The following is a 27,122-nucleotide window of genomic DNA, read 5'->3' as shown; positions in this document are numbered from 1 at the left end:
ATAAATAAGTGCCAAGTGGATGATTGAGGTTCCACACACACTTATTCTCCCTGCTTAAAGAGGGCCTCACAAGTGGATTACCGTCTGATGCTTTTGAAGAACTCGAATAATGTGTGTGTTTTGGGGAGGGCGGGTGGGCAGAGGTATGCTCTAAAGCCCCTTAACCGTTCTACGAATTCAACTTGATGCTAAAATTAAATAGAACCCTCTATTTCAAACCGAAGCAGTGTTTTCCTGTTAATATTGCAAAGACTTCCATGTGCCTTTTGTCACATCACACAATTCAATTACAGACTGAGCTCTTCGAACGTACCTAAGTGCTTCTGAGCACTTTGAGAATTGAAGAAGTGGAAGGTGGGGGAATGCTGACGTACTTCGGAATGCTAACTACCATGTAAGAGCATCCACTGTCGGTAGGGATTGTTAACTGGCTACGTTGTCAGATACACTTGGTCTTGATTTTGACCCTACTGCAGTCTTACTGGAACGGGCTGGAACTGGCACACACTGTGAAAAGTGGTGAGCAAGCAACCACAAAGCTTCAACTAACCACTCGCATTTCCTGCCCGTGCGTGCAGTCCTGTGCAGGTGAAGACACCAAATGGTGGTCAATTAGGATTCAAAGTAGCCAAACTGTCATTGCAATGCTATCTTAATATGTTTTCCTTTATGTTCAGCCTCCCTGGAGCTCTCACATTCCCAGAAATGTGTCTTGTGAGTTCTGTGCTTTGCAGGCTGGCACGGAAGAAGGTCTGGCCCATGTAAAACACCACATATTCTCCCTTCCCACGTTCCTCGCCCTCCTCTTTCATTCCCAAATTGGAATTCGTGTCCCCGGTCCCTAAGATTGAGGGAGCTCAACTCCTGCATCCACCCCACTGGTTACCTCCATTTGTTAGTGGTGTCGTGTGCAAACCCTCCTAACTTGTTTGCCCCTCTAATCCTTCTTTCACCAAAGTCAGCCCTAGTTTTCTAAAAGCCTGTTGATGATGATTAGATACCAGCACTCACCTAGACCCTGTGGTCAGTATAAAAATCATTAAGATCCTCACCCTGCCGTGGAGCCCTCTCGCACTGAAGAGCTAATGAGGGGGCTAGATGGAAGGACAAGTGGTTGGGGGCGGGAGGTGGGTGGATGGCAAGGGAAAGAGAGAGAGGATATGAGGATGGGTGTGTACCCAGAGGCCTCCTCGATGGACAGACCTAAGCTTGACAGATGCCGGTTCTGTGAACTTGGGCAAGGTGGATGATATCTGAGAGCTTCAGATTCCAGATCTCTGAAGAGGGGGTTGTCATAATTCCTACCCAGCCTGGGTGGCTGTGTAGATTAGAGACTGCAAACGGCTTAGAGAAGTGCTTGGTTAAAATACCAACAACCCAAAGTGGGACCTATATATAACTACAACAGTGGGTGGTAAATGACACAAGAGAAATGCAAACAAAGGGGTGGGGGCTCGAAGCAGGAAGGCTCACACCTGGCAGAAGGCCACGCGTGAGCGTGTGCGCCGAGCACGTGTGTACACAGGCCCTCCCAGCCTCCGGGTGATCTGTCGCCCCGGCACGCAGCTAGCAGGGCAGAGCTGAGCAGTGCGGGGCCCACGGGCGCACACCTGGGAGCCACCCAGTTCCCACAAAGTCGGACATTTAGCTGCCACAGCAGGCATGACCTGGAGCTCATGCCCTTGAGGGGCCAGCCGAGAGGCAGCAGAATGGAGATCTGGAAAGGGCACGGCCGTCCAGGTTGACTTCAGCCTGCTATGGGGATTGAACATCATTCCCTTCTCCAGAAAGCAAGGTGTTTTCATCGTTTTTCCTTCCACCCCCTTCCCTGGATGTCTAAGGCCAAGCGTTCTTCTCTATTCTCCAGCTCAGAGGCTGAGAATGGTGTGGAGGAGAAAAAGAAGATCTGTAAGTCGCCAGCAATCCAGTCCCCAACCCCGTCCAGCGAGGCCGAGTCCCCAGACCAGAAGAGAATCCTTTCCTTGCGGTGAGTCCTGGCAGTGACAGTTTGTTCTTTGGGGCCTTTGGGGACAAGGGGTTGCTGGGAGGAGCCCGTGTTTCCAGGTTGGTGGTGGTGGTGAAGAGTCAGGATCTACTGTAGGCAAATAAACCCCTGACAAAGAAGTGGGGTGCCTGTCTTTGAAGCTGAAGCTTGCCTTCCTGCCTCGTCTCTTGCTGGCAGCATCCTTCCTCCTCCCTGCCCCAGCGTACGGCAGAACATCTGCCCCTTTCTTCAGGGACGGCTCTTGCTACCCGATAAAGCCAGGACAGCCCCCTGTCTGGCACAGACCTCGGAAGCACCTGCAAAGGTGGCCAGGGAGCCCATGAGACCTGCCCAGGTGGGAATGCCCGTTCCACCTGTGCGAGTGCTCACCTGCTGCCTCGCCTTCCCGGCAGCCACCCGCTTGGGATCCCGGGCCGGGCTGTGCCTGTCTCGGGGGGCCGCTGCTTCCTGGGGGCCGGTGCTGGGAGCCAGCAGCAGTCTGGTCATGAGCCTGAGAGGAGCCACGCTCCCCGGCACTCTCAGAGCCTCCACTTATGTGCTTGCTTTCCCACAGAAGGAAGAAGTAGGAACTTCACGTTGCCTTTTTTTTTTTTTTTTTTTTTTTTTGCCCTGAAAAGAGAATGGCTATACCCGTGGTCAGTTACGGGGCAGTGTGGCCGGGGGTCCTTACCGAGCGGTGGAGGGATTGCTCTCCTTTCTCCTCCCTGATCCTGGAACTGTCAGAACTGCACCTTTCGGGGTCTCCTGGCCTCTGCCAAAGGGTAATTAAGTAACTCCTGCCTTTCCCTTTCCTTCCTGGCTACCCAACCCATTCCTTCTCTCCAAATCCTTACTTCATTCAAGACCAAGCGTAAGTCTCATCTCTCTCTCCCCCAGACTTTTTCTTTTCTGTCGCTTCCAGTTCTCTCGTCTCCGGTTCTGCATGGCTGGCTTGACACAGCTCCCCTTCAGCCCTCTTTTCTCTAGTTTCCTGTCCGCGCATCTGGCCGCACTCACCGCACGAGTCTCTGGGCAAAGGCACAAAGCATGTGGTTTCTTGAATCTTGCACCATTACTGGCCGGCTCCTGCGGGAGCCTGAAAAGGGTGCCTTGAGTCCGCCGCCCCCAGGCTTGGGATGGGAATGACGCACCCAGCACCCACCGTGAGAGCATGCTTGTTAACCGGCGCGGGCGGGGCCTCGGTGTGGTCGCACAGAGCCCCACGCTGGCTTTACTGTTCCGCTCTGGCCGGCTGGAAATTCCTGATTTTTGAATAAGAGGCCCGACATTTTCATTTTGCACTGGGCTTTCCGTCCAGCTCATAGTCACCTGTGAGAAACGAGAGTACCACAGCTCAGGAGACACAAAGACAGCGGCACTATGTAAATCAGCACCCCGTTCACAGAGCGCCGTGCTCTGCAGACGAGTCCATTCTGCTGTGGCTATTGAATCCATCAAGGGTACAGCTGCCCTCCTATAGGAGTCGCATTTGCTGACGGTCCTTCGAGAGGTCGTTGCCTTGGCAATTCCGTTAACGTTTACAAAGGTGAATCAGTAGAGGTGATTGAGTCAGATCAGTGGATAGTATAAGTAGTAGGTAATTTGACATTTGTAAAAATAGTTTTATTTTTGAGTTCAGTGTTTACTCGTAATTTCAAAGAAAAAAAAAGTGATTCCTAGAATTCAAAAGGAACTTATATCTGTGAATAGGTTCACTGATCTGTAGCTAAATCCAAATCTTCACCTGTGGTTAGAGCAACATGGACCCAAACTGTTGGGGCTGGCAGGGGCCCGGAACATCAGATAGCCCGTCTTTTCACAGCTAGAGAAACCCAGAGTCTAAAATCTGACTTCAGTCATTTCTGTCTCTGAGTCATACCCTCATACCACCTGAATTACTCAAGATTCTTACATTTGCTTTGAACCAAATAGTAGTTGTAACTGAGCCTCTTTGTAAGGAATCACATTGTGGAATCATGGATTTCATGTGTCATTTTTCCCAATAATAATATTAAAAAAAAAACCCTACATAATTGTATCCTAAAACTTGGTCCTATGTAGACCTCTGAAAAATCACACATATATAGACCTCTAAAAATCAACACGTGCATTCCACTTTGAAATGATTCTGTGTGTCTGCAGGGCTGAAGACATGTGTAAATTCACACATGTACTCAAATGGAGAGCCAGGACCAGAATCACCTTAGAAACACAAGCTGGAGCTCTGCCCTTACTAGAACAAAGGAAGACTTCACTTGCAAACACAGTCTTCATTTTTATCCTGATTTCACTTCTGTTTTCCCTACTCTGGGATGTTTTGTCTCTCTTTTCCTCATACCCACCTCCTGCTCATCTTCTGAGTCCCAGTGTATTAAACCCAAATTGCACTATTGATCTCCTCTTACCTCCTGATGGACTTAGTGCCTCTTTAGTTCCTCCTAACACCCATGGTATGTATTATTTGGTGCTAAGTCTTGTACTGCCCTTTTAAAAAGTTGTGTGATGAAGTCACAGGCTCCTTAAGGAAAAAGACCATCTTGTGTGCCTAATGGCCTTTAATACAATGCCCTCCTCAATTAACACATGTTAAATATTAATAGAATTCTGAAACAAAAATATTCTTTGATTGAACTGTAGCTGTAGTTTTGTTTAATAATTTGCCTATACTACTCCTCTTTTATTGCTTAGAATGCTTTTGAGATGGTATAATGACCTTCACAATTCAGTTGATATTTCTCTCTTCTACAAGTCCACATTTCTCTGCAGTTTGAGATTGTAGGCTGGTGAAACCATCCTGGTCTCCTACACACTGTACTGTGTAAATGCTCCTAGAGTATTATGAGTGATCACTGAGGTCGAGAAAAGAAAAACGAATGTCAGGTTTTCTCGTGAGATGGGATAACAATCAAGATTTATTACAATACAATTAATGAGTAGCGTACAAAATTCACCTTACCAACTCCCTTGATTCTCTTTCCTCAGGTCAAAATCCAGTTTTGATGGTGCCTCTTTAGCAAGTGATAAGAATGACTGTAAAACAGAAAGCAAAAATGAATCTAAGATGGACAGGAAAAAGTATTCGTCTTCCAGCCAGGTAACTTGGGAAGGCGGTGTGCGTCATGTCAAGGCAGGGGCACTAAACCCAAATGTGCATCTTCCTGCTGGCCAGGACTCACATAGGCAGAGATGGCAGAGAATCTGGAAGAAAGAACAGGATGCAGTTCCTTCGGTTGATTTTTAATCAATATCGTTATTTCACCACTGACCTTTCAGTATATTCTGGGCAGTGGTGAGTTCCATGCCATGACCCCTAACTCTGACAAGCGCCCTGAGAGCAGGGACCCACACAGTCATGTGCTGGTCTAATAATTAGCCGAGACCAGGAGAGCTGTGATAGCCTTGCATTAAAATTAGAGTCTGATAGGACACCCGTATGAATGGAAGGGTACCCAGCGGCACACGGAGGGGGGAAACCTGTGAACAGGGTCATGATTCTCGTCCAGGAGTAGTTTAGTTCTGCTCTAAAACACACCCAGATGGGTGTCAAAGCCCAGTTCTGTGTCTTAGAGTGTGGCATACTTACTGGGGTCAATGGGTTGAGGTGGTTATTGACACTTCACCCCTAAATACTTGAATACGTGTTTCCTAAGAACTAGAACAAAAACAACAACAACAAAAACCCACTGGCACACACAAGAAATGTAACTAAATAGTAAATATACCAAAATATTATTAATATAAAATCCATTTCGGATTTCCATAATTGTCCCAGTACTGGATGCCTTTATAAATGTTTTTTGCTCCTCTATCTGTAGAATCCAGTCAGGAGGCACGTATTACATTTATCTGTCACTTTTAATATAGATCATTCCCACCACCCTTTTTTTTTTTTTTTTTTTGCGTTTTACGTTCACATTTTTGAAGACTCCATGTTCTAGGTTTTTTGTATTATGGATTTTTTTTTTTTTCTTTTGGGCCCAGGTTTTGTTGTTGTTGTTGTTTTAAGATTATTTATTTATTTATTTGTCAGATTGAGAGAGAGAGTATAAGCGAGGGAGGGGCAGAGGCAGAGGGAGAAACAGGCTCCCTGCTGAGCAGGGAGCCCCATGTGGGACTCGATCCCAGGACCCTGGGATCATGACCTGAGCCAAAGGCAGACGCTCAACTGACTGAACTACCCAGGCGTCTCTGGCCCAGATTATTTTTAAGCTAAGTTATGCAGCTGATTCTCACTATAGCCATTAAAAACAAAACAAAACAAAAAAAAAACCAAACAAATCTCAGGAAAGCGCTAGCTTTAATCCAGGTAAAAAAAAAACCAAACAAATCTCAGGAATACCTAGCTTTAATCCAGGTAACGTTCTAGATTCAGACTGTACTTTTAGGAAGCAGCATGAGGAGACCTACTTTACATGAGGTGTTTATAAAATAGCTGACTTGTGGGGACCACCTTTCATCTGCAGACCTCTCTAAACTCTTCCTCGGAGCAATACTAGGGCCAGTCCTGCCATTGAGACCACTCCTAGTTTGGATAATAAAACATGAAGGGCCTGCTTGTACTCTCTGTTCTGCTCACGAGACTTTTTTTTTTTTTTTATCAAAAGCGTCCTGTCAGGCAGAGGTCCAGTGGAAGGAGGACCAGTTCTACCTCTTAGCTGTGTGGCGCCAGTTCAGTGACTCAGTTTCCCTGAGGCACACTGTCCAGACCCATGGAATGGGAACATCAGCTCCCCAGGTTATTTTGGGGATGGTATTTGTGAAGGCAGGTTACCAGATGGAAGTTGCTGGCTGTCTATTGTTGTTACAGCTGTGTAAACACATGCCTTCTACCGCCCTAGAGAGTCATCTCCCCCTGACACTGGCTAAGGAAATGCCCTTACAACAAAAGTAGTGGGAGTGACAATACCAGGTGGTGGGTCTTTCGGATGAATTGTCCCATTTAAGCCTTATGGCAGCCCTCTGAGGCAGGGAGTGTATTTGCCCTCAGGCACAGAAGAAGAATCTGAGGCTCAGCAAGTCTCCCTCACTTGGCCACACACACCCAAGGAGAGGTGTAGCCAAGACTTGAACTCAGGTTTATCTGACCCTTTAACCACGGCCCTCCTCTGAGAGTCCTTGTATCTGTAGTGCCCTGGGATCTCCTGCCTTCTTTGGTGAGATCCCTTGGAGCTTCATGTCATTTTTTATTAGGGACACCCTTGTCGAGCCTCCTGGGCAGAACGGTGACCACCAGCTGCAGCGTGGTCCCAGATGTCTGTCCAACCGGCAAGTCACTAATCTTGTTGGAAAATGAAACCTTTGTGCCCTGCCCTCTCTGAAGGCTTGTGCTGAAGACTGTAAGATCAGACAGAAGGAATTCCTAAAGAGACTCTATCAAGGGAGGGGAAATTTGTTATGTAATTTATTTATTTATTCTAAAATTTATTTATTTATTAGATAGAGAGAGAGAGCGGGGCAGGGGCAGAGGCAGAGGGAGAGAGAATCCACAAGCAGACTCCCCGATGAACGCAGAGCCCGCCGCGGGGCTGGATCCCAGGACCCTGAGATCATGACCTGAGCCGAAATCAAGAGTCGGACTCTTAACGGGCCGAGCCACCCAGGCGCCCCTTGTTATGTAATTTAAATTGAAGTTCAGATTTACGATGTTTCACCAAGAAATGCGAGCAGTAACGCCTGTATTGTGTTCTCACCGTAGTACAAGGCGAATATGCACTTCCACAAGTTGTTCCTTGATGTCCCAACTGAGGAACCACTGAGGCAAAGTAAGTCCCGGCCTGTCTGACTTATTTGACAGGATGCTAATTGGTTTGGGGGAAGAAAGCGGGCTCTGTCTGGGGCCTGAAGCACCCAGGCGAACAGGCCTTTTGAAAGTCACGATGCAACGGGGGTGCCAGCATTCAGCTGTCACGCAGCTCCTTGAGGGACAGTGGAAGGGGAAACCGAATCCCTCCCCATGACAGGGAACCCTCCAAGGTGATTCTGGAATGATCTCCTCACCTTCTGTATTGACCGCTGAAATGCACTGTGTATGGGTTGTCCTGAGATTTGGGATAACAAGACTGGAGGAAGAGGGGCCGCTGAAAGAAGGCTGAAAGGAAGCGCAGATCCTAGTGCACAGACGTGTGTCCAAGCCTATACGACACGGGGCGCTGTGATCACCCCCAGACATCCTGCCCGGCATGCCAGTGAAGACCTCCTCTGCTCCTCTTAGGTTCATTAGGACCAGGGTTCCATTGTGGCCTCTCAGTGTACCCATGTTAAGCAGGAGGCTGGATTCCTGCCATGATGCCCACACATGTGGGTCACATGCTCTTCCCACACTGAGACCATCAATTTCAAAAGGAGTCATTAGTGACAGTCCCAGGGAGGGAGGGGCAGGAGTGCCACCACGAGCTCAAGGTGACACGCCTTCCTCAACAGAGGAGATTTTGAAACTCCATTCTGGAACTCTCATTTGTAGTGATAGACTTGCCTGGCCATTTTGACTTCCATACTAAGGCATGTAAAGACTTTGAATTAAATAACAAACTCTCATCCCCATAGCTTTATGCCATGAAAGATGGCTGACGAACAGGTGAAAGATCTTTTGAGTATGAGTGTATTATCTCTGCCAATCCTGGAGAACCAACATATTTACATAATTTTTATTTCATATGGAAATTCTAAGTGCTCTTATACCTGTGTCTATTTTCCCAGGTTTTACCTGTGCTCTCCAGAAAGAGATATTATACCAGGGGAAGCTCTTTGTATCAGAAAACTGGATTTGTTTCCATTCCAAGGTCTTTGGAAAAGACACTAAGGTTGGTATAATTTTTTAAAAAGGAAGCTATGCACTTTATTATATGTTGTGAATATCAATTGTTTTAAGCGTAGCAACGTTGATAAATATTTACTCTTAATTAGACCTTTATATCTTTATTTCCTTTATCGTGGTTCCAAATATTACAGGTTCTAAATGCCTCTAAATGACACTAACTTCCCTTTTTTCCTAAAGACCACTCTCCGTTTATTTCCATATGTACATAGATCTCTCCCACAACCCTGCACTAAATCCGTTCTACCCAGATGGCACCAGAGAACTCTCAAAGTTGTCCATTTGGAGAGCGTGCCATGATTTGTTTCAAAGACCTGTATTAAACCGAAGACCATTTTTTTAAATAAATATCGATTTTTACACCATGTTCCTATCAGTTACATCAGACACGTAGAAAAACAGGCTTAAAAATAAGCCACTTACTGGAGCTCACTTTGTACCATCACCAGCACCAAATGAGCAGGAATTGGAACACTTAAGGCCTGGTCTGAGAGACTCACACATCCACATTCCCCAGGGGACAATGACTGAAAGTTCTCATTCTCATTAAACTGATTTGGGGGAACACAGGCCCAAGATACCTGAGCTGTTCAGGAGGATAGCCCAGAGGAACTGGCAGTTTTCCCAAGCCACTGCTTTCCAAGGCAAGGACCCTGGGACTGTGTCATAAGAAGGAAAAAGATAATTCCATCCCACTGACATTCTTTCCCTTTGTCCTCCAATGTCATAGCGCAGTTCATTCAGGCCACCAGAACAAGGAGTCCGAGAAAGTCCTTTTTAGGTTCGCGTGACCTAATGAGTTCTTAATCCTTCTGATTCCTGATTATTAATAAGCAGCTTTTATATTCATGAAGTCGCTGACTGAAAACTTTTTGTTTTGAGTGGTAGTTATGTTTTATTTAAATACTCTCCCTAAAGCCCCTGGCAATCTTTTAGATAATGACTATGTAACAAACAATGGAAATTCTTGATTTTGTTGGTGTTGGGTCAGCCGACTAGCACACTGTTCTTTAGGTCAGACATGTTATTTTAATGTTGTTTTGTAATTATGTAGAGTTGTGTTTAGACAAACATATTTTGATAAATAGTATCACCTGAATCAGTATAATGCAAAGCAGTGTTAAGCAGTATTCCACTGTATTTCTAGATTTCTCAGTTACAAGAACTTGTTCATGGAGTAGGGAAGGGGTTGGGTAGAAGGGATCTCCAGTTCAATGTGATAAGATAATTCTCAGGAATTTAGAGCCAACGCCTCTGACCAAAGTAGCAGGGTTGGAGATATTAGTGAATGAAGAATGAGTCTTTGTTAAAGGATGAGGGAATTCTAAAACTCAGTAAGTATACTTTGAAGCCAATATGATTCTAGCAATGGTTTTAAAACCCACCATCTACCTAAGAGAGAACTGACCAGACGGAAAAAGGGAAAAGGAAACTAGCATTAACACACTGGTTTTCTAAAGACATAACATGGTGGGTCTTGGTAGACCTTACTTTTTTCCCCCAAAGTTATCCCAGTGTATAACTTCTGAGTTACCTCCTACACTTCAACATTTGGGGCAGTAGAGTTCTTTGGCAATTTTAGGAAATGTCTTATTAAGATTAGCCCCTCATTCTTCCCTGGTCTTCCCATCTGGAACTTGGAGGGGCAGTAGAACATTTCTGTCTCATAAACCTAAATATGGGAATGCAAGTGTTCAGAATTAAAAGCTTGTTTTTCTTCCTTCAAGCTGGCAGCTCTAACCTAAGGCCCTCCTCTTCCCCACTGACCCTGTTCTTTTAGAATCTGCAAAGCATTTTTACAAAATAAATGTTCAAGTTAGTGTGTGTACCTGTGGAGGGAGTCAAGTCATTTTACCGTGGATGTGTGTGACTCTGTTTTCCAGGATCAAAGTGATATGATCCTTTTCTCTTTGAAACAAGACTGGCTTGGGGGGATATAACATAAAACTATTGGAACATCTATTCTTCATGTTATCTGGTACATGCTTGTAATACATTGTATGAAAAAGAACCCACATTTTGGATTGGATTGGTTCAAATTCCATTGTTGTAACCTATTATTTTTATGACCTTGGACAAGCACCTACCTCTCTGAACACGTCCTAATCTCTTAGAATATGTACTTCATAAGACTGTCCTAATTAAATGACTTTCTCATCTGTTGTAATTCTCTATTGTTTGAACCAGAAAATAAAGTTAGAGTTCATTTCACCCATCCTCTTTTTATGAGACGAATGAGGAAATGAATGACTTTTTTTTTTTTTTAATATGGAACACTTCATGAATTTGCACTCATCCTCATGCAGGGGCCCTGCTAATCTTCTCTGTATCATTCCAATTTTAGTATATGTCCTGCCGAAGTAAGCAGAATACATCACTTTCTTAATGAGTGCTAGGCATTTTCCATATATTACCTCACTTAATCCACAGAAAATCCTGGGAAGCAGTGCAGATTATCTCCATTTTACAAATCAGGAAACTGAGGCCTAGAAAGGGTAGCTTGTAAGGTCGAGTAGGTCACGTAGAGTGGACCATGAAAAGTAAAATAGCCACTTGTTTTATTAGCAAAACGAGTTTATTCAGGAATAGGAGAGAAATCACAATTCGAGCCATGCAAGCTACCGCAAACCGTAGGCAAACCACAGGCAAGTCGAGATCGAAGGAGAGAAATGTTAAATTACAGAGAAAAGAAGGAAATTGGGAGGGGTCGCTTTAGACAAAAGTCCATTGGAGAGAAGTGAGTGTTCAGGCCTTCTCATCGACTGAGCTTGTTGCTGGGCAAGGAGAAATCCTTCCTTCCTCCTGCTGGGCTGGGTAGTCAAATGGGCTTATTCCTGTTGGGGTCTGCAACTGAGGAGCAGAGGTGGTGCGTGAGAGTGGCCCCTCCTAGCCTCCAGGCTGCATTTTATTTTATTTATTTATTTATTTAGATGAAGAGGTTCTTTTTTTTTTTTTTTTAAGATCTTATTTTTATTTATTTGACTGAGAGAGACACAGCGAGAGAGGGAACACAAGCAGGGGGAGCGGGAGAGGGAGAAGCAGGCTTCCTGCCGGGCAGGGAGCCCAATGCGGGTCTCAATCCCAGGACCCTGGGATCATGACCTGAGCCGAAGGCAGACGCTTAAGGACTGAGCCACCCAGGCGCCCCTCCAGGCTGCATTTTAAATGAGGTTTCCTTTATTCAGTGTCCTGAAAGTAACATAGCTGAGAATTGAGGTCCCAAGGTTTTCCCTACCCGCACGTACCTAAGGGTAGAGGAGAGCCAGGAGTGTGCGGAGATTAGCCCTAAGTGGACGACCACAAGCACACAATTTCTTTAGAGCCCTGGGCCTATCTTTAAGATGACTGTGCAGTTTGCATTCATTCCCTCATCTCAAGACAAAGGTTTCTCGCCCAGCGAGTAGAATTAATGCTGCAGATTTACCCTCTGGTTTTGTAAACAGAACTTTGAGGAGACTCGCTTTTCATCCTGGAGGCTGGAGAGCTCCCTGGTGGTTTTGATTTCTTTGTTAACCTTAAAAAAAATTTTTTTTTCCTTCAACATAAAGATTTGAAGTCGTGTTCAGTGAAGCCTGAACCAGTCTTAACTGATTCTGTTTCAGATCTCTATTCCGGCGTTCTCAGTCACCCTAATAAAGAAAACCAAAACTGCCCTCCTGGTGCCAAATGCTCTGATTATAGCAACAGTCACAGACCGGGTGAGTAGGCCTTGGAGCGAGGGCACCTTCGCTTTGTCCTGTTTGTGTATTGTTTCCCCTCACAAGGTGCTTTATTCTAATATAATTGTTGACAATTTTGATTTTCCTGCTGACTTAATTCTACTTGCTTGACCAAGGTCGAAAACATAAAATTCTTTCCCAACTTCCCGTTCCCTAATATCTCTTAGAAGAAGCTAAGCTGATATATTGAGTTTCTTTAATATTTAAAACAGCCACAGCCACCACATGGTTGAGGGGGTGAGGTAGGCTGAGACTGAGGAGTCTCTGGGGTGGGGTGGCCACCCTCCCCAGAACCTTACTTGGTCCCTCTCCAGAGCCGTCCCAGATACGTCAACCCAGTGCTTGCCCTGCATGGTCAGCTTCAGGACCAGTTTCTAGTCCCCCTTTGCTTCCAGGTTGCTTCAGGTACTGTTCTGTATAGAAAGTCTAGAGCTACTCCCGACTTGGGCTGCCCCACACACGTGCAACCAGAAGTATTTGCATTGAGAGTGGTGTTCATTTCAGTTTGGCCAGAAAGAGGGAGTGGAATAGTTCGCCTACTCATTTCTCACTTGAAATTATTTTTTTAAGATTTTACCTACTATTTCAATGAAAGCAAAAAAGCTGCATTCCATTTCTAACCCTACTGGGTAACTTGAAGAGGGAAGGTGGGTGGAGAAAAGACAAGAGAGCCTAATCTGATGAGGTGGGAAATAGGTTAATATTTTGAAAAAAAAAAAAAAAGGTGTTTTAATACTAATGGCTAATGAGCATTAAGTACTTCTCGTCAGGCACACACTAAATGCTTTCCTTCTGTTTTTACATTGATTCCACACTGCCACCTAGGAGGGGTAGGTGTTGTTAAAACTGGAGCCAAGGGTCGCTTGAGTATCAGACTCGATTTCGGCTCAGGTCACGATCTCAGGGTCGTGGGATCGAGCCCCGCACTGGGCTCCGCAGTCAGTGCGGAGTCGGCTTGAGATTCTCTCTCTCCCTCTGCCCCCCCATCCACATACTCTGTGTAAATAAATAAATAAAATCTTCAAAAGAAAAGAAAAAGTGAAGCCAAGAGTGGTTTTAGCAGTTTGCCCAGTACCCTCTTATAAGTGGGAGAGCCAGACCTAGCAACTAGGTCTAACAGCAGAATCCACAGTGTTAACTCCTTTGGAATACGTGCTTGCTGGGAAAGCCTATTAAGTGCTCTCGTCGGTGAGTGACAGGGATAATCACAAACTTCTGGAAAGGGGCTCTGAAAAGATTCTGTGGCCCAAACAGACAGAGGAAGACTGAGTTTTAGTATTTTCTTAACATCCTGTTCTTGCTAAAATCGTTTTTCCTTATGTCCTGTGTCTCCAAATTCCTTGTCTCGTCTGATTTCACTTCTTTCCCATCGCTTACGTATATGCATCCACTCGAAAATCTCCGTATTTGTACAAGGGAGAATCTGGAAGTGGCTTGAAAAAGAACAAGCCTGTGAGAGCCTCTGGGAAATTGTTAGTGGAAATCTAGGTCAGAACAGAGAGGACCCTTTGGGAATTGTTAAATACCTTAAAAGAAAGGGGGCGGGGAACAAGCTTTAAAGAGGATCTAGCAAATATCACTAGCCTTTTTTTTTTATTATCATTATTATTTTTAAGCCTGCCTGGGCGTGTTTGGGGCATCCATGTCAGCGTATTAGAACCTTCATGATGCTTTATTACTTAAATGAGGTTCGACGGTTTTGTTGCTGTTGTGGGGGAAGAGGTTTGGTTTATTACAGAAAATGGAATAAAAAAAATGTGTGGGTGAATGAGACTGTAGACCAAAGAACAGTCTCCATCATTTGAAAAGGAAAAAAATTATATACAGATAAATTGTTTGCACTCTGAACCCTCACATCTTTCCATGCAGTATCTGTTAATAATGACTCTGTCTTGTTTTTCAGTACATATTTGTCTCCCTACTCTCCAGAGATTCTACTTACAAGCTACTAAAATCTGTGTGTGGACACTTAGAAGTGAGTACAACATTCCTGAGCCTCAGTTGCTGTCTCTCTTTTCTATTTCCTCTGGTTTCCTAGTTGATCTGGTTTTTCATTTTGTTTCATTAATTTCAGAACACGAGCGTCGGGAACAGTCCCAACCCGTCTTCTCTTGAGAACAGTTTCCGGGCAGACCGCCCTTCATCTCTGCCTCTGGTGAGTTGCCTACGTAACTATCTAAATCCAACAGAAAGGGGCATGTGTCCCACAATGACACTTCTCCTTACACCAGGATCAGGGGATGGAAGGAGTGTAGACCTTAATATCTGAGGGAAAATGTGAAGACACAGGGCATTTCTGTGCTGAAGTAAAGGGGGGCCATAGGAGGCTATAAACTTTTTTCAAGTAACTAAAGAGCTGTCCTACGAAAGAAACAGGATAGTGGACTGTCTGGGCGAGTGAGTGGTCGGTGGAGGTGTTTGTAAAATCTTGCTGTCTTTGCTTGTCAGTGTTGTTTTAGAGGGATTCGCCAGTCTCTTAAGTAGGGGCATGATTCATCCCCACAAATCGTTGATTGTCTTCTATGTTCCAGGCACTGTGCTAGTGTATGCTGTAAGGACACCAAGAAAAATCAAAACTAGTTCTTGCCTTTGAAGACTTTATAGCTTAGTAGAAAAGATGAGGAACATCCAGAAATAATTGTGAAAGAACTCTGTAGTGACCAAGTGAAAGAGGTTTTTTTTTTCCCCTTTAGATTTCGCTGACTATATAGTAAATCTCCAGTGGAAAGTAATTCCCCCCATTTGTACAAGATTTATACATATGATGGTATAATGTCGGCCCAAGAGAGTCCTCACCATATTTATTCAAGTGCTTATTCCCAAAATAATTACTGTTAAATGCTGGAATACCTTGGGTGCAATGGTATGAGCCCATGGTTTTCACATCTCCAAATCTTTCTTTTTGAGAGCTGTCAAATAATACAGGGATTGAAAACTTGTACACATAAAAAGTTGTCCAAGAATGTTCATAGCTGGGACGCCTGGGTGGCTTAGTCGGGTAAGCGTCTGCCTTCAGCTTAGTTCGTGATCTCGTGGTCCCGGGATCAAGTCCCACATCGGACTCCCTGCTCTAGCAGGGAGTCTGCTTCTCCCTCTCCCTCTCCGAGCCCTCTCTCTCTTGCTCTCTCTCAGATAAATGGATAAAATCTTCAAAAAAAAAAAATAATGTTCACAGCTGCACTGTTGGTAATAGCCTAAAAATAGAAACAATTCTAATGTCCATCATCTGCTGAATGGATCAATAAAATGTAGTATGTCCATACAGTAGAATATTATTTGACCACATAAAGGAAGGAGTACTGACACATACAACATGGAAGAACCTTGAAAACATGATGCTAAGCAAGAGAAGCCAGACACGAAAGGCCACATATGGTATGATTCCATTTATACGAAATGTCCCAGACAAACTGATAGGAAAAGTAGATTAGTGGTTGCTGAGGGATGGGGGAGGGAGAAATTAGGAGTGGCTGCTACTAGGTAAAGGGTTTCACTTTGGGGGTGGTGGAAATGTTCTGAAATAAGCTGCTTGATGTTGTGATTATTCTAAAAACCACTAAATTATATGCTTTGAATGATGACTTTTATATTACATAAATTTTTATCTCAGTTAAAAAAAAAAACACCTTGGACGGGGGAAAGGAGTGGGAAGTAGTACAAAATAAAAGCCGACACATATGATTTGGAATCCAACAAACTTGGTTTCAAATCTGGGTTCCACCCAGCTGAGTTATGCCATCAGACAAGCTCTTTAACTGCTCTGACTCAGTTTCTTCATCCAGCAAAATGCCAACCTCATGATACTGGGGGTGAAGATTAAGTGCAGTCATCTGTCTAACAAGCTCTGCATCCTGCCTGATACATGATAGGCATTCAGTCAATAATTATTAAATCGAAGAGACTTGAATTCTTCAACTTTCTATCCCCTATATATTCTTGCATGAAATTGAAATGAATTATTGAAATGACCAAAAGATAGCTAGTATAAGACACCTGTGGTCCCTTCAGTTCTTAAGCATTTGGGGGATATAAAGTAAAACATCCCTGCTTTTTCCCAACTGCTCACCCCTCTATCCTCCCTCTATAATTCAAAAGTGATAGCACAGACTCTCTTTTAATTTGGTTGAGGGGGGTAAGAAAAGCTAAAAATTTGCTTTCAGTGTCTAATTTGTTAAAGCCATTTTTTCTTTCATTTCCAATACCTTTTTTTAAACTATGATTTAAAGAATACCTTCACATTTAGAACATGGATTTAGAAAACTCTGCGTCTATTTTTTTCTCGTATATGTCTGCGTCATTCACTTTTTCTCATGACAGAGTGCTAATGAGACTTTTCCAGTTTGACTCTGGAAACTTTTCAATCATCAGCAGTTCTTTTTCTAGACATTTGTTGTTTTCAAACAAGTTGGCCACTGCTGACAAGATTTTAACTGCCCAGAAAAATCTGTTTTGGTCATCAAATACTCTGATCTGTCGGGGAAATCCCAGCGGTATGGAATAATCCTCTCTTCTCTTTCAGTATTTTATAGGTGAGGCCTAAGTGAAAGGGCCGGGGGTTTCAGAGGCCTGTCTGTTTACTGAGGGGAATTGGACTCTGTACACTTCCTTGTTTCCCTTCAGGATTTCAACGATGAATTCTCAGATCTGGATGGAGTGGTTCGACAAAGAAGGCAAGACATGGAAGGATACAGCAGCTCTGGGTCTCAGACTCCTGAATCCGAGAACTCGCGAGGTCTGAGAAATTTCTGTATGTTAACTAAAATGTAATGCTCCACCAAACATCCTCATCTCCCCCCTTTAAAACAAGAACAACACCAACAAAAACCACCTTGTCAATTAATTAAGGGACTAATTAGCAATTAATTAACAATTGAGAAGGGACTCTGGAGAAAGGGTAGTTCAAAAGTTTTAGGGAAAGGACGTGTCTACATGGTAAAAATCCATTTCTTTATACACATTTAATAAATGTCTCTTAAATCGACACAATATTAGAGTGATTGAAAAACACAAAATGTCTTTTTTACCTCTTCTTTCAGTCATATTATTCACTGTTCTAGCTGAACGGTCCCCATGAGTCAGTGGGCTAAGGACAGACTGTCCTTACATAATTTTCTGACTTCCTTAAGCATTGAATTTCAATACCTAACCATTAAACCAACTTGTGAGAAGATCCATTTATATTCTCAGCCATTATGCATGTTGTGAGATTGATTTGCTTCGTGGTTGATGCTGTGTTTTTAAATGCATTGGGAAGAAAACTTAGCCAGCCCCATTTTGGCTTGATAGATTTCCATGTGACAGAATCCCAGACAGTTCTGAATGTCTCCAAGGGAGAAACAAAACCAACTCGGGCAGATGCCCATGTGAATAGAGTGCCTGAAGGAAAAGCCAAGAATCTCCCTGTACATGGTAAGGAACAGAATGTCTTGGGTAAAGGGGGTGGTGGCGGTCATCTGCTTGTAACTTTTAAAGAGCCCTCAGATGTCAGGGGCACCTGGGTGGCTCAGTTGGTTAAGCACCCCACTCTTGGTTTTGGCTCAGGTCATGATCTCAGGGTTCCTGGGATCAATCCCTGCATCGTGCTCCCTGCTCTATGGGGAGTCTACTTCTCCCTCTCCCTCTGCCCTTCCCTCTACTCGTGCTCTCTCTTCACAAAAGAAATAAATAAAATCTTCAATAAAAAATAAAAGGCCCTCATATTTCACTTTATGACTGCCTTTCATATCCCCTCCCTTCTTGCTGTAGGTCTTTGTTCTGTGCATATTAATTCATATACTCATTCACCAAACAGTATCCAGTTCTGTGCTTTATTGTGAGGGATACAAAGGTGAATAGCCTTCCTGGAGGTCCCTTCATTATTTTTAGTATTTTGAGAATGTTATTCAAAAATTGGTGATAAAACTCAAATTATTAAATTATTGCTTATTTAGTAAGTATTCTAATAGCTGTTTACCAATTATATTGATATGAGAGCAAGGATAGACACCTGGAAGGCTTCAGTCAACGTTTTCTTCAATGTCTATTATCCGGGAATAATTGCCTCTTTCAAGTACCTCTTCCCCATAGGGACTTTGCTGGATGAAGGAGGTGTGTTGTAGTTTAAAAACTGTCTTGTTTTTTTGTTTCTTCCCCCACAACAGGTCAGTCAGAAACCATTGGAGTCTTACACAAAGTCAGGTCTCAGACATGTATGACTCTCCACCATATTCTTATATTTTACGCAATCATGTAAGTAGATGAATTTACTATACGAGTGACTTAAAATCATTCATTTCTCTAAAAGAATAATCTCACACTTCCAAGAGTCATTGTAAATCTCAGTTGTCTCTCATGTGACCCACATCTTTCCTTTGACAATTTTTATCTCCTATTCTAGCATTTTGTTTTCCTTAGGCTTAGGTCACATTTTCCTATTCATCCCCTTATTTAAATAAATAGAAGGGGGGAGGGAAGACCAAACTGGGTCAATTCCAGCAGAGGACTACATTCTGAGTGGATACTATTAGTAAGGAAATTGTTCTGTGGATGATGAAGCATCTTTGGCCTTACTATTTATTTTCTCATCTATCCCATGTTCTCTGGATGGAGACCAAAACAATGTCAAAATGCCATCATCCCTTTTACTGTGAAAACTCAGGCATAGACTTTAAGACATTTCCCCTCAGCTTCCAGCCTTTAACCAGTTGTTTTTTTGAAAATAGGCTGACCCAGTTCTAGGCTGTTCCTTACTACCAAGGAGGATGTGCCCAGTTTTGTTTGCAGATAAAGAAGGGAACTTGTGAGTCACTAGAGAACAAGACTGGGCACTCACTGGCCAGGGCCTCCTGGTAAGGGACACAGAACCACAGGGGAGAAGGAGCACAGCTCGGTCATCCACCTTGGGCAAGGCTTTGCGAGACCCTAGTAGAATGGCCATTGTTTGTAAGTTGAGGAACCTGGGCCAGAAGATTTTAAATCCCGTTCTAGCTCTCAAGTTTTTGACAAGCATCAGCCTGTTGAAAAAAGACCTTTTTCAAGTCTCTGTGGCAAGTTAATTTTGGAGAATATCTTGCCTTACAGGTACCACACTGGCTCTGAGTTGATGGTTTCAGGTCAGTTCATGAGCCTATTGAGAACTTCTCTTTTATCCCTTTGCAGTGTGTGTGCACTAATCATCTCGACCTTCTACATGAGATACAGAATTAATACTCTGGAGGAGAGGCTGGGGTCACTGACCTCCATTGTGGACACTCACCATCATGAGTAAGACGATTCCCTCCCGTGCTGTCGTCTGCTTGCTCCTGAGACTAGTATAATGTGGGGCGCTTACCATCCTTCTTAGCAAACATGAGTCGAGGTTACGTTCTGTATGAGACATTTTGTTAAGCGTATCTGTGGGAAGTAAAGGGGTAGGTGGGAGGGTCCTAGAGATGAATGCCCTGACTCTGAACTGTTCTTGCTAGAGTGTTGCCAGTTTATCAAGAAACAAGCCTGACCTTACATTATCTTGTTCTGGTAGCCTAAGACTCAGTTGTGACCTTGGCCCATTTATTAAAATATACCAGTTTATCTTAGTAAAATGGCAGTGGGTGAAGACATTAATAGGAAAGAAGCAGTTGAAGTAACTCAGCTCATTTATCATGCATTAACTCTTTATATTGACGAAACTCTTGACCACTTTTAAGATCTCTGTGACTAGTAATTAGCTGAATGCATCTGTGAAGATTTTCCATCACTGTCATTTTTAACATGTCTGACCTAATTAAACCTTTCAGACATAGAGCTCTTTCCTTCAAATCCATATACCTAAGAATTTTGATCCATTACCTAAAAAGTGAAATAAATTACCCCATGTTAGAAAGCATACTTTTAAACCAAGTTCTTTTTTTTTTTTTAACTGTTGGGTTTTGGGGGGGTTTTTTTAGTTTATTTATTTATTTTAAGTAATCTCTACACCCAGCGTGGGGCTCAAACTCGTGACCCAGAGATCAAGAGTCATGTGCTCTTCTGAGCCAGCCAGGTGCCTAACTTAAGTTCTAAAAGTAGAGATACTCATTTACAGAGTTTATACCATGTGCTAGAGACTCTATTAGAATAGATATATATATGCACAATTTTCTCTCATTTTATTTACCGTAACCTTTTAAGATAACTTTTATTCCCATTTTACAGACGAGGACAATGAGACCAAATAAATAATTTAATGTCAAACAGTTTATAATAAAATCAGGATTCAGATGCACATCTGTATGACTACACGGAGGACAGGCTTTCCAGTCTACCAATGGCTTGGTTGTAAGGTACAGCCTAGGAATTGGATTAGGCTATTTAGAGCGTGCTTCGGAATCATCTGGATGGCTTGTTAAAACAGATTGCAGGGCCCATCCCCAGAGTTTCTGATGAACTAGAACTGAGGACCCGAGAATTTGCCTTTCTGTCAGTTCCCAGGTGATGTTGATGGTGCCAGCCTGGTTCTACACTTGGAGAACTACTAGCCTATACCATTCTAGGGCCTCTTTATGCTCAAACAACTACCTAAAAGTCTTGTTCTGTGGCTTACACGTCTGCTGGCATACAGGTTCTTTTTGAACCATAATATATACCTTTGAGCCAATAATATGGAAACATAAAGAACAGTCTAGAACAGATTTATACCCTGCCCTTACTTACTCTCTCCCATCTTGTTCAAGATGTTAACATACAGGGGCGCCTGGGTGGCTCAGATGGTTAAGCGTCTGCCTTCGGCTCAGGTCATGATCTCAGGGTCCTGGGATCGAGCCCCATGTCGGGTTCCCAGCTCAGCAGGGAGTCCGCTTCTCCCTCTCCCTCTGCCTCTCTCTCAAATGAATAAATAAAATCTTAAAAAAAAAATGTTAACATACTTTTTCTACACTAATCTAGCATGCCCTCCTAGTTCACTGTCATATATAGGGTTGATTTTTTTTTTTTTTTTACACAAAAATGTACCTCATGTCCTATTATCATATGTTAACTTGGTGATGATGAGGGGGGAAACTCCACTAACAAGGACAAAAGGAATATTCAGTCCACTCTTTAAATAATCAACTTAGGGAGAAGTACAGTCTGAAAAATCATCATTTGAAGGAAAAATCACAAGGATTATTTATGACATGAGACCAGGAACACCCATGACAGGAAGAAGATGTTCATAAAGTAATTTATAGGACCTGAGCTTCTCCCATGTCTCTCTCTCTGCCAAGGTGATCCAGCCATGCTGCCCAGTAGCTAGACCCGCACTTGTAAGTGGGTTGGTTAGTTGTCACAGAATCCATACCTTTTACGGGCTTTGTTAGTGTGTCCGTAGCTTGTATGCTGTCAGAATTACATGTTGACCCATCAGCTCTGTGGGTCTCCGTTCTCGCCTCTAGACACCGAAAGATTCCCCTTCAGGTTCCTGTTTGGGATCTAAGATTTTGATGGTGTGGCTCAGGGATAAAGAAGGAATTGTTTATTTTTAGTAAGGGTAAACAGAAAAACATCTGATTGCTTTCTTAATGTTTAGACGATCATCAGTCATTCACCAAGTACCTGTGTAAAATAATTAGACCCATCATTGCCACCCAAAAACTTAATGGCTAAATAAATTACAACTAAGAAATATGGAGAAGATAGAGACCAGGGTTGTTAACCTTAACATGAAAATCTGATCAATGGCTTTTTAGACCATCTCTCCAGGAAAATGTACATACAGCTCTCAATTTCCTACAGTTTCAGCTGGTATAGGACCCCAGTGGGCCCTGGGGAAGAGCTCATGCCGTAAATAGTTCAAATGGTGCACAATGAATACATGTTCCATTATAAGACAAGGGCAGTTACATGGGCATGGCCAGTCTCAAAAAAAAAAAAAAAAACTACAAAAGTCTCACACTTGAGCAGCAATTTGACTAAAATTCCTATACATTCTGAAAGTTCCTGTGTAAACGGTCCCTCCTCCCATGAGAAATAAGCCTGTGACAGAGAAGAGCAATAATTCTTGCCCATTTCTGCTCTGGTGGGGACAGCGAGGATCCAAGGGGAACAAGAGGTCTAAGAAACTATGTGCTTGAGCAGAATTGCCTGATTTTTTTGTTCGGAAGCCAGGGCACAACACTGCCACTTCAACGAAAACAGCTCAAGAGACATCCAGCTGAGCTTTTAAGATGCAGTCCCCTCCACGTCCAGTCAGCCTTGGGGGGACTACCGTCCAGTCTGCCTTGGGGGATTACGACAGGGCCTTCCCGACGTTAACAAGTGAAAGGCTCATGCTCGACTACTGTAACCGAGTTTTCTGTTCAAATAAATTTAAAATGTGTTCATTCTACTTCTTCCTTTGCCATCCCCTGCCCACAACCATTTTTCTCTTTGTTCTTACAGACAGACAGCACCATCCGGCCTGGGGTCACAAGTACAGTTAAATGTGGAGGTCCTCTGCCAAGAGCTGACGGCTAACATAATGAAATTAGAAAAGGTGACTCATTTATTTCCTGGTTTGGGGCGGGAGCCGTAAGTGCCTCTTGACGGCCAGAGAGCAGGGGTTACGCACGCAAACACCTTCGGGGTGTAGCAAGCAGCCTGTGTGACCAAAAACCCAGCCAGGGGATGTCACGGTAAATAGGAAAGAGTATTTTTTTTTTTCCACCAAGAAATTGGTTTCAGTCTCATTCTCCTTGTGGGTGTGTCTTTGGCTTTTCCTCCTTAGTTAGAAAGATTTCTGTCCGGGGCGCCTGGGTGGCTCAGTCGTTGGGCGACTGCCTTCGGCTCAGGTCATGATCCCAGGGTCCTGGGATCGAGCCCCGCATCAGGCCCCGGAGCCTGCTTCTCCCCCTCCCACTCCCCCTGCTTGTGTTCCTTCTCACACTGTGTCTCTCTCTGTCAAATAAATAAATAAAATCTTAAAAAAAAGATTTCTGTCCACCACAAGGGCCCGACAGCCGGTGACCGCTGACACAGGGCTCAGTGGAGGGACACAGCCAGCCCCACCCAGGCTGATGGTTGCCATACGTGAAATACTGTGTTCAGTCTCTGTTAGAACCCTGCCAGATGGATGTCACTCTTCTGACAGACGAAGAGTCCAAGTTTCCAAGTAACTGGCTCAAGGAGACACGCGGAGAAAGTTGGCAGATCTGGAATTTGAACCAGGTCGGATTCCAAAGTTGTGTTTGGGGCTCCTCACAGTCCAACCTGAGGCCTTGCCAGGAAAGCCACTGATGTACCTTTACCCTCTAGAAGTATCTAATAGTAGGGCAGTCCTCGAGCAAATCTGTCCTGAAGCCTATGTCATTCTTCAAAGCCAGGAGGAGGGCGGACAAGAAGATGGGCACAGGAGAAAGGGCCCAGAGTTAAACCTAATTAACATTTCTTCACTTCTCCTTCCAGTATATGTCTATCTCTTCCATCTGGTGGTTTGTTTCTGCCCTAAACCTTAAGGAAAGGTTTCAAGTGCAGGGTTCAGTTCAAACTGTTACCACAAATGCCCAGCATGTGGTGGGTTCCCCTAACAGTGTAGTCATGATTACTCGGTAAGAACCATGAAATACAGGGGCGCCTGGGTGGCTCAGTCGTTAAGTGTCTGCCTTCGGCTCAGGTCATGATCCCAGGGTCCTGGGATTGAGCCCCGCATCGAGCTCCCTGCTCAGTTGGGGAGCCTGCTTCTCCCTCTCCCACTCCCCCTGCTTGTGTTCCCTCTCTCGCTGTGCCTCTCTTTCTCTGTCAAATAAATAAATAAAATCTTTTAAAAAAAATCTGAAATACAAATGAGCCAAATGAGGTTGGTTTTGCTAGACTAAATGGTAGTTAGCATTCAGCTACTGAAGTATTGAGCGTGAAGGAGTTTCCAAAGTTCAGTTCTAAACCAAAGGATGACCTAGAATTCCTATTGAACCTGTGGACAAACTTGGAAACTTTTTTTTTTAACCCAAAATCGTCCTAGAGAAGGTCGGGTGTAGCCACCCGAAGTGTTTTCTTTTCTAAAATGTGAGTTGCTGAGAATTGAAGAGAATTTCTTTATGTTTCATGACATGCTTACAGATGTTTGGCTTCTGGGCATCTGTGTGGCTCAGTCTGTTAAGGGTCTGCCTTTTTGCTCAGGTCATGATCTCAGGGTCCTGAGATGGAGCCCCACATTGGGTTCCACCCTTAGTGGGGAGCCTGCTTGAGATTCTCTCGCTCCCTCTGCCCCTCCCCCAACTCATGCTTGTGCCCTCTCAAATAAAAATATATATATAATCTTTCTTTTCTTCCATGGGGTTCCTCACTCCCATCACAGTATTGCTTGTTGAGAATTCCTTGCTCAGAATTCTTGAAAGTTCACTTACCCAACAAACATCTACTGAGCACGTTTTTGATGCCCAACACTGTACTGTAGTCTCGAGATCCAAAGATACGTCACGGACCCTGGGCCTTGAAACTCAGTCCTCTGGGAAATGGGTAATATCTAGTAGGAGTGTTAAACATTGATGGTTTGAATCAGACACCACATGACACACAGGCTCTGTAAGGATCGGTTTCCCATTATCTCTGCATTTAGGTCACACTTGGTGTTGCCAAGGCTTTGTTCTTTTCCTTCCATCTGATTTCTCTTGGTCTTTCCTGACACTTTCATCTTTGTGCCACTCTTTTCATTTTTAGCCCTCTTTTTTTTTTTTTTTTTTTCATTTTAAAGTGGATTATCAACGGAGTTGGAATCCATTAAGCAGCATTTGCCTGATCTAAATTGAACCCAGGGGGTGGCTTTTTTTTTTTTTTTAAGATTTTATTTATTAGAGAGAGAGCAGAAGCACAAGCAGGGGGAGTGGGAGAGGGAGAAGCAGGCTTCCCGCGGAGCAGGGGCGGGACCCAGGGGATCCCAGGACCCTGGGATCATGACCTGAGCTGAAGGCAGACGCTTAAGGACTGAGCCACCCAGGCGCCCCAGTGGCTTTTTATTCAAGGTAGAATAGATTCATCTCAAACATTACACAGGTCATGGCAAACGGGCCCTTGATAGACTCCATTCTATTTAGTAACAGGAACTTCTCTCTCATTATTTCCAGATACAAAACAACCTACAGAAGCTGCTTGAGAATGGTGACTGACAGACCGGATTGTTCAGGCCAACATGATACCTCGAGCTTCCCTTTGAAGAAGGTGTTCCCCTCGGCATTCTGGCGGAGCGCTCCCTGCTGGCCAGAGGAGCGGGCAGACCGGCCTCCCCAGCCATGTTTGCACTTGAAGGTCTCCAGCTCAGGAAGGGGTGGGGGCGGGATAATTCTGGTTCCTGTGCAATAAACATTGACCCTCTGTCTCTGAGGAAGTTCTCAGTGCTGCCGCCTGAACACAGACCCATCTCTGGAGGTCTCAGGACGGGCCTGGTGGACACTCTCTCGGATGATTGTGGTTCCACGGTTCTCGTGACTGTGTCAGCAAACACACTCCACTCCGTGCCTTCTTAGTCCTTTCTGTGCTCCTTTTCTCTCCTTTACACCCCTCTGAACCAGCCTTCGAACTAAGGGATAGATCATGTGCCAAAAACCTGATACGGTCCTTTCAAGAATTAGCCCTGACTCTTCCAAAACAGACTTGCCTCAAACAAACACCAGCATTTTTTCTTTTCCACTATTCTGCTGTTCTGTTCTGCTTGAAATCACCCTGTGTATCTTCTCAATTCAGGATGGGCAGGAATACCACAAAGCAGATTAAAAATAATCCTGTTTATGTTTTGTTTTGTTCCTATAACTAATACTTAATTGGACTGATCATCACCCACCCCAGATCAAGAATCTATGACCACATGTGACTGAAGTACTAAATTAAACTTATTCTGAAACCAAAACTAATCTTTAAACCAAAAAGTACAATATGATTTGATACTGGATGAAAAACACTGAATTTTTAAGTTTATAGGTGGACTATGTTATAGTTTTGAAAGAGGATGCCTATATGGAATGCTGAAACCCCTCTCAGCATGACAAATGCATGCTTCTCTCTTTTGCTGACTAAAAGAAGTAACTGGTGGTTTCCTAACTTCTATTTACCATATGGGATGGCTGGTTTTTATTAATAATTATTTAGGTACCATAAGATCTGTAATATAAATGATATTCTGTTTCTATTGGCAATGCATTTTATAATCATTTCTATGAAATGTATTTTGTTTAATCAGATAAGCTAATAAATGAATTGGTTACATCTTTTGTTATTTGTTAGCCTGCTGGACAAGAACTGTGCCTGGTGCACCCCCCTGGCTTTTAATAAATACTCACTGGTTAAAATACCCGGCTAACACTGTGTTTTGTCAGTTTGTAAACTCTTTTAACTAAGACAACATGGCCTTTTTAACTGCTTCTCACCTCCTCTCTACTACTTCCAACTCACCCATACTTCTCTCCTCCCAAGTATCCATTTCAAAACTCAAAAATGATCTAAATTCTGGGGTGGCATTGATACAGGGGAAAGAAAATGAACTTTGAAATCAGAAAAATAATGCTTTATTCCTGGGTCCACATTTTATGAGTTATGTCACCTGAAGATTTTTGGCCATTTTCCCCCATTTTATTTATGTGACTAAAAGTACCAACAAAAAATGTCATTGGGAGGATCAAACGTGATGATGTCTCTAGAGCACATCAGGGTCACGCGAGTAGTACAC

At 43.7% G+C, this 27,122-nt stretch overlaps 1 protein-coding gene and 1 non-coding gene across 4 annotated transcripts in view; one reads left to right on the top strand and one right to left on the bottom strand.

The window, feature by feature from the left end:
• The window catches only part of GRAMD2B (GRAM domain containing 2B), a 69,670-nt gene extending 42,914 nt beyond the window's left edge, over positions 1 to 26,756 (top strand). The window contains exons 2-14 of one of the 3 annotated variants that reach the window (XM_036070363.2): positions 1,868 to 1,987; positions 4,967 to 5,078; positions 7,680 to 7,746; positions 8,681 to 8,784; positions 12,401 to 12,496; positions 14,421 to 14,492; positions 14,592 to 14,672; positions 17,138 to 17,249; positions 17,804 to 17,926; positions 18,658 to 18,745; positions 19,655 to 19,759; positions 22,871 to 22,964; positions 25,528 to 26,756. In XM_036070363.2, coding sequence (XP_035926256.2) covers positions 1,868 to 1,987; positions 4,967 to 5,078; positions 7,680 to 7,746; positions 8,681 to 8,784; positions 12,401 to 12,496; positions 14,421 to 14,492; positions 14,592 to 14,672; positions 17,138 to 17,249; positions 17,804 to 17,926; positions 18,658 to 18,745; positions 19,655 to 19,759; positions 22,871 to 22,964; positions 25,528 to 25,569 — 1,216 coding nt within the window. In that variant the 3' untranslated portion in view covers positions 25,570 to 26,756. Of the gene's footprint in view, positions 1 to 1,602; positions 1,988 to 2,649; positions 2,767 to 4,966; positions 5,079 to 7,679; positions 7,747 to 8,680; positions 8,785 to 12,400; positions 12,497 to 14,420; positions 14,493 to 14,591; positions 14,673 to 17,137; positions 17,250 to 17,803; positions 17,927 to 18,657; positions 18,746 to 19,654; positions 19,760 to 22,870; positions 22,965 to 25,527 lie in introns of those variants that run through there. The other 2 variants (XM_036070361.2, XM_078067562.1) reach the window with 2 other exon arrangements.
• On the bottom strand, positions 11,061 to 11,164 carry LOC118521671 (U6 spliceosomal RNA). The gene has a single exon (XR_004910233.1). It is a non-coding gene; the product is annotated as a U6 spliceosomal RNA (small nuclear RNA).
• Positions 26,757 to 27,122: the final 366 nt, after the last annotated feature.

This window comes from Halichoerus grypus, chromosome 2 (assembly GCF_964656455.1).
Source record: "Halichoerus grypus chromosome 2, mHalGry1.hap1.1, whole genome shotgun sequence".
Classification (NCBI taxonomy): Eukaryota; Metazoa; Chordata; class Mammalia; order Carnivora; family Phocidae; genus Halichoerus; species Halichoerus grypus.
The sequence above is the reverse complement of the archived record's forward strand: the minus strand, read 5'-3'. Positions and strand labels throughout refer to the sequence as shown.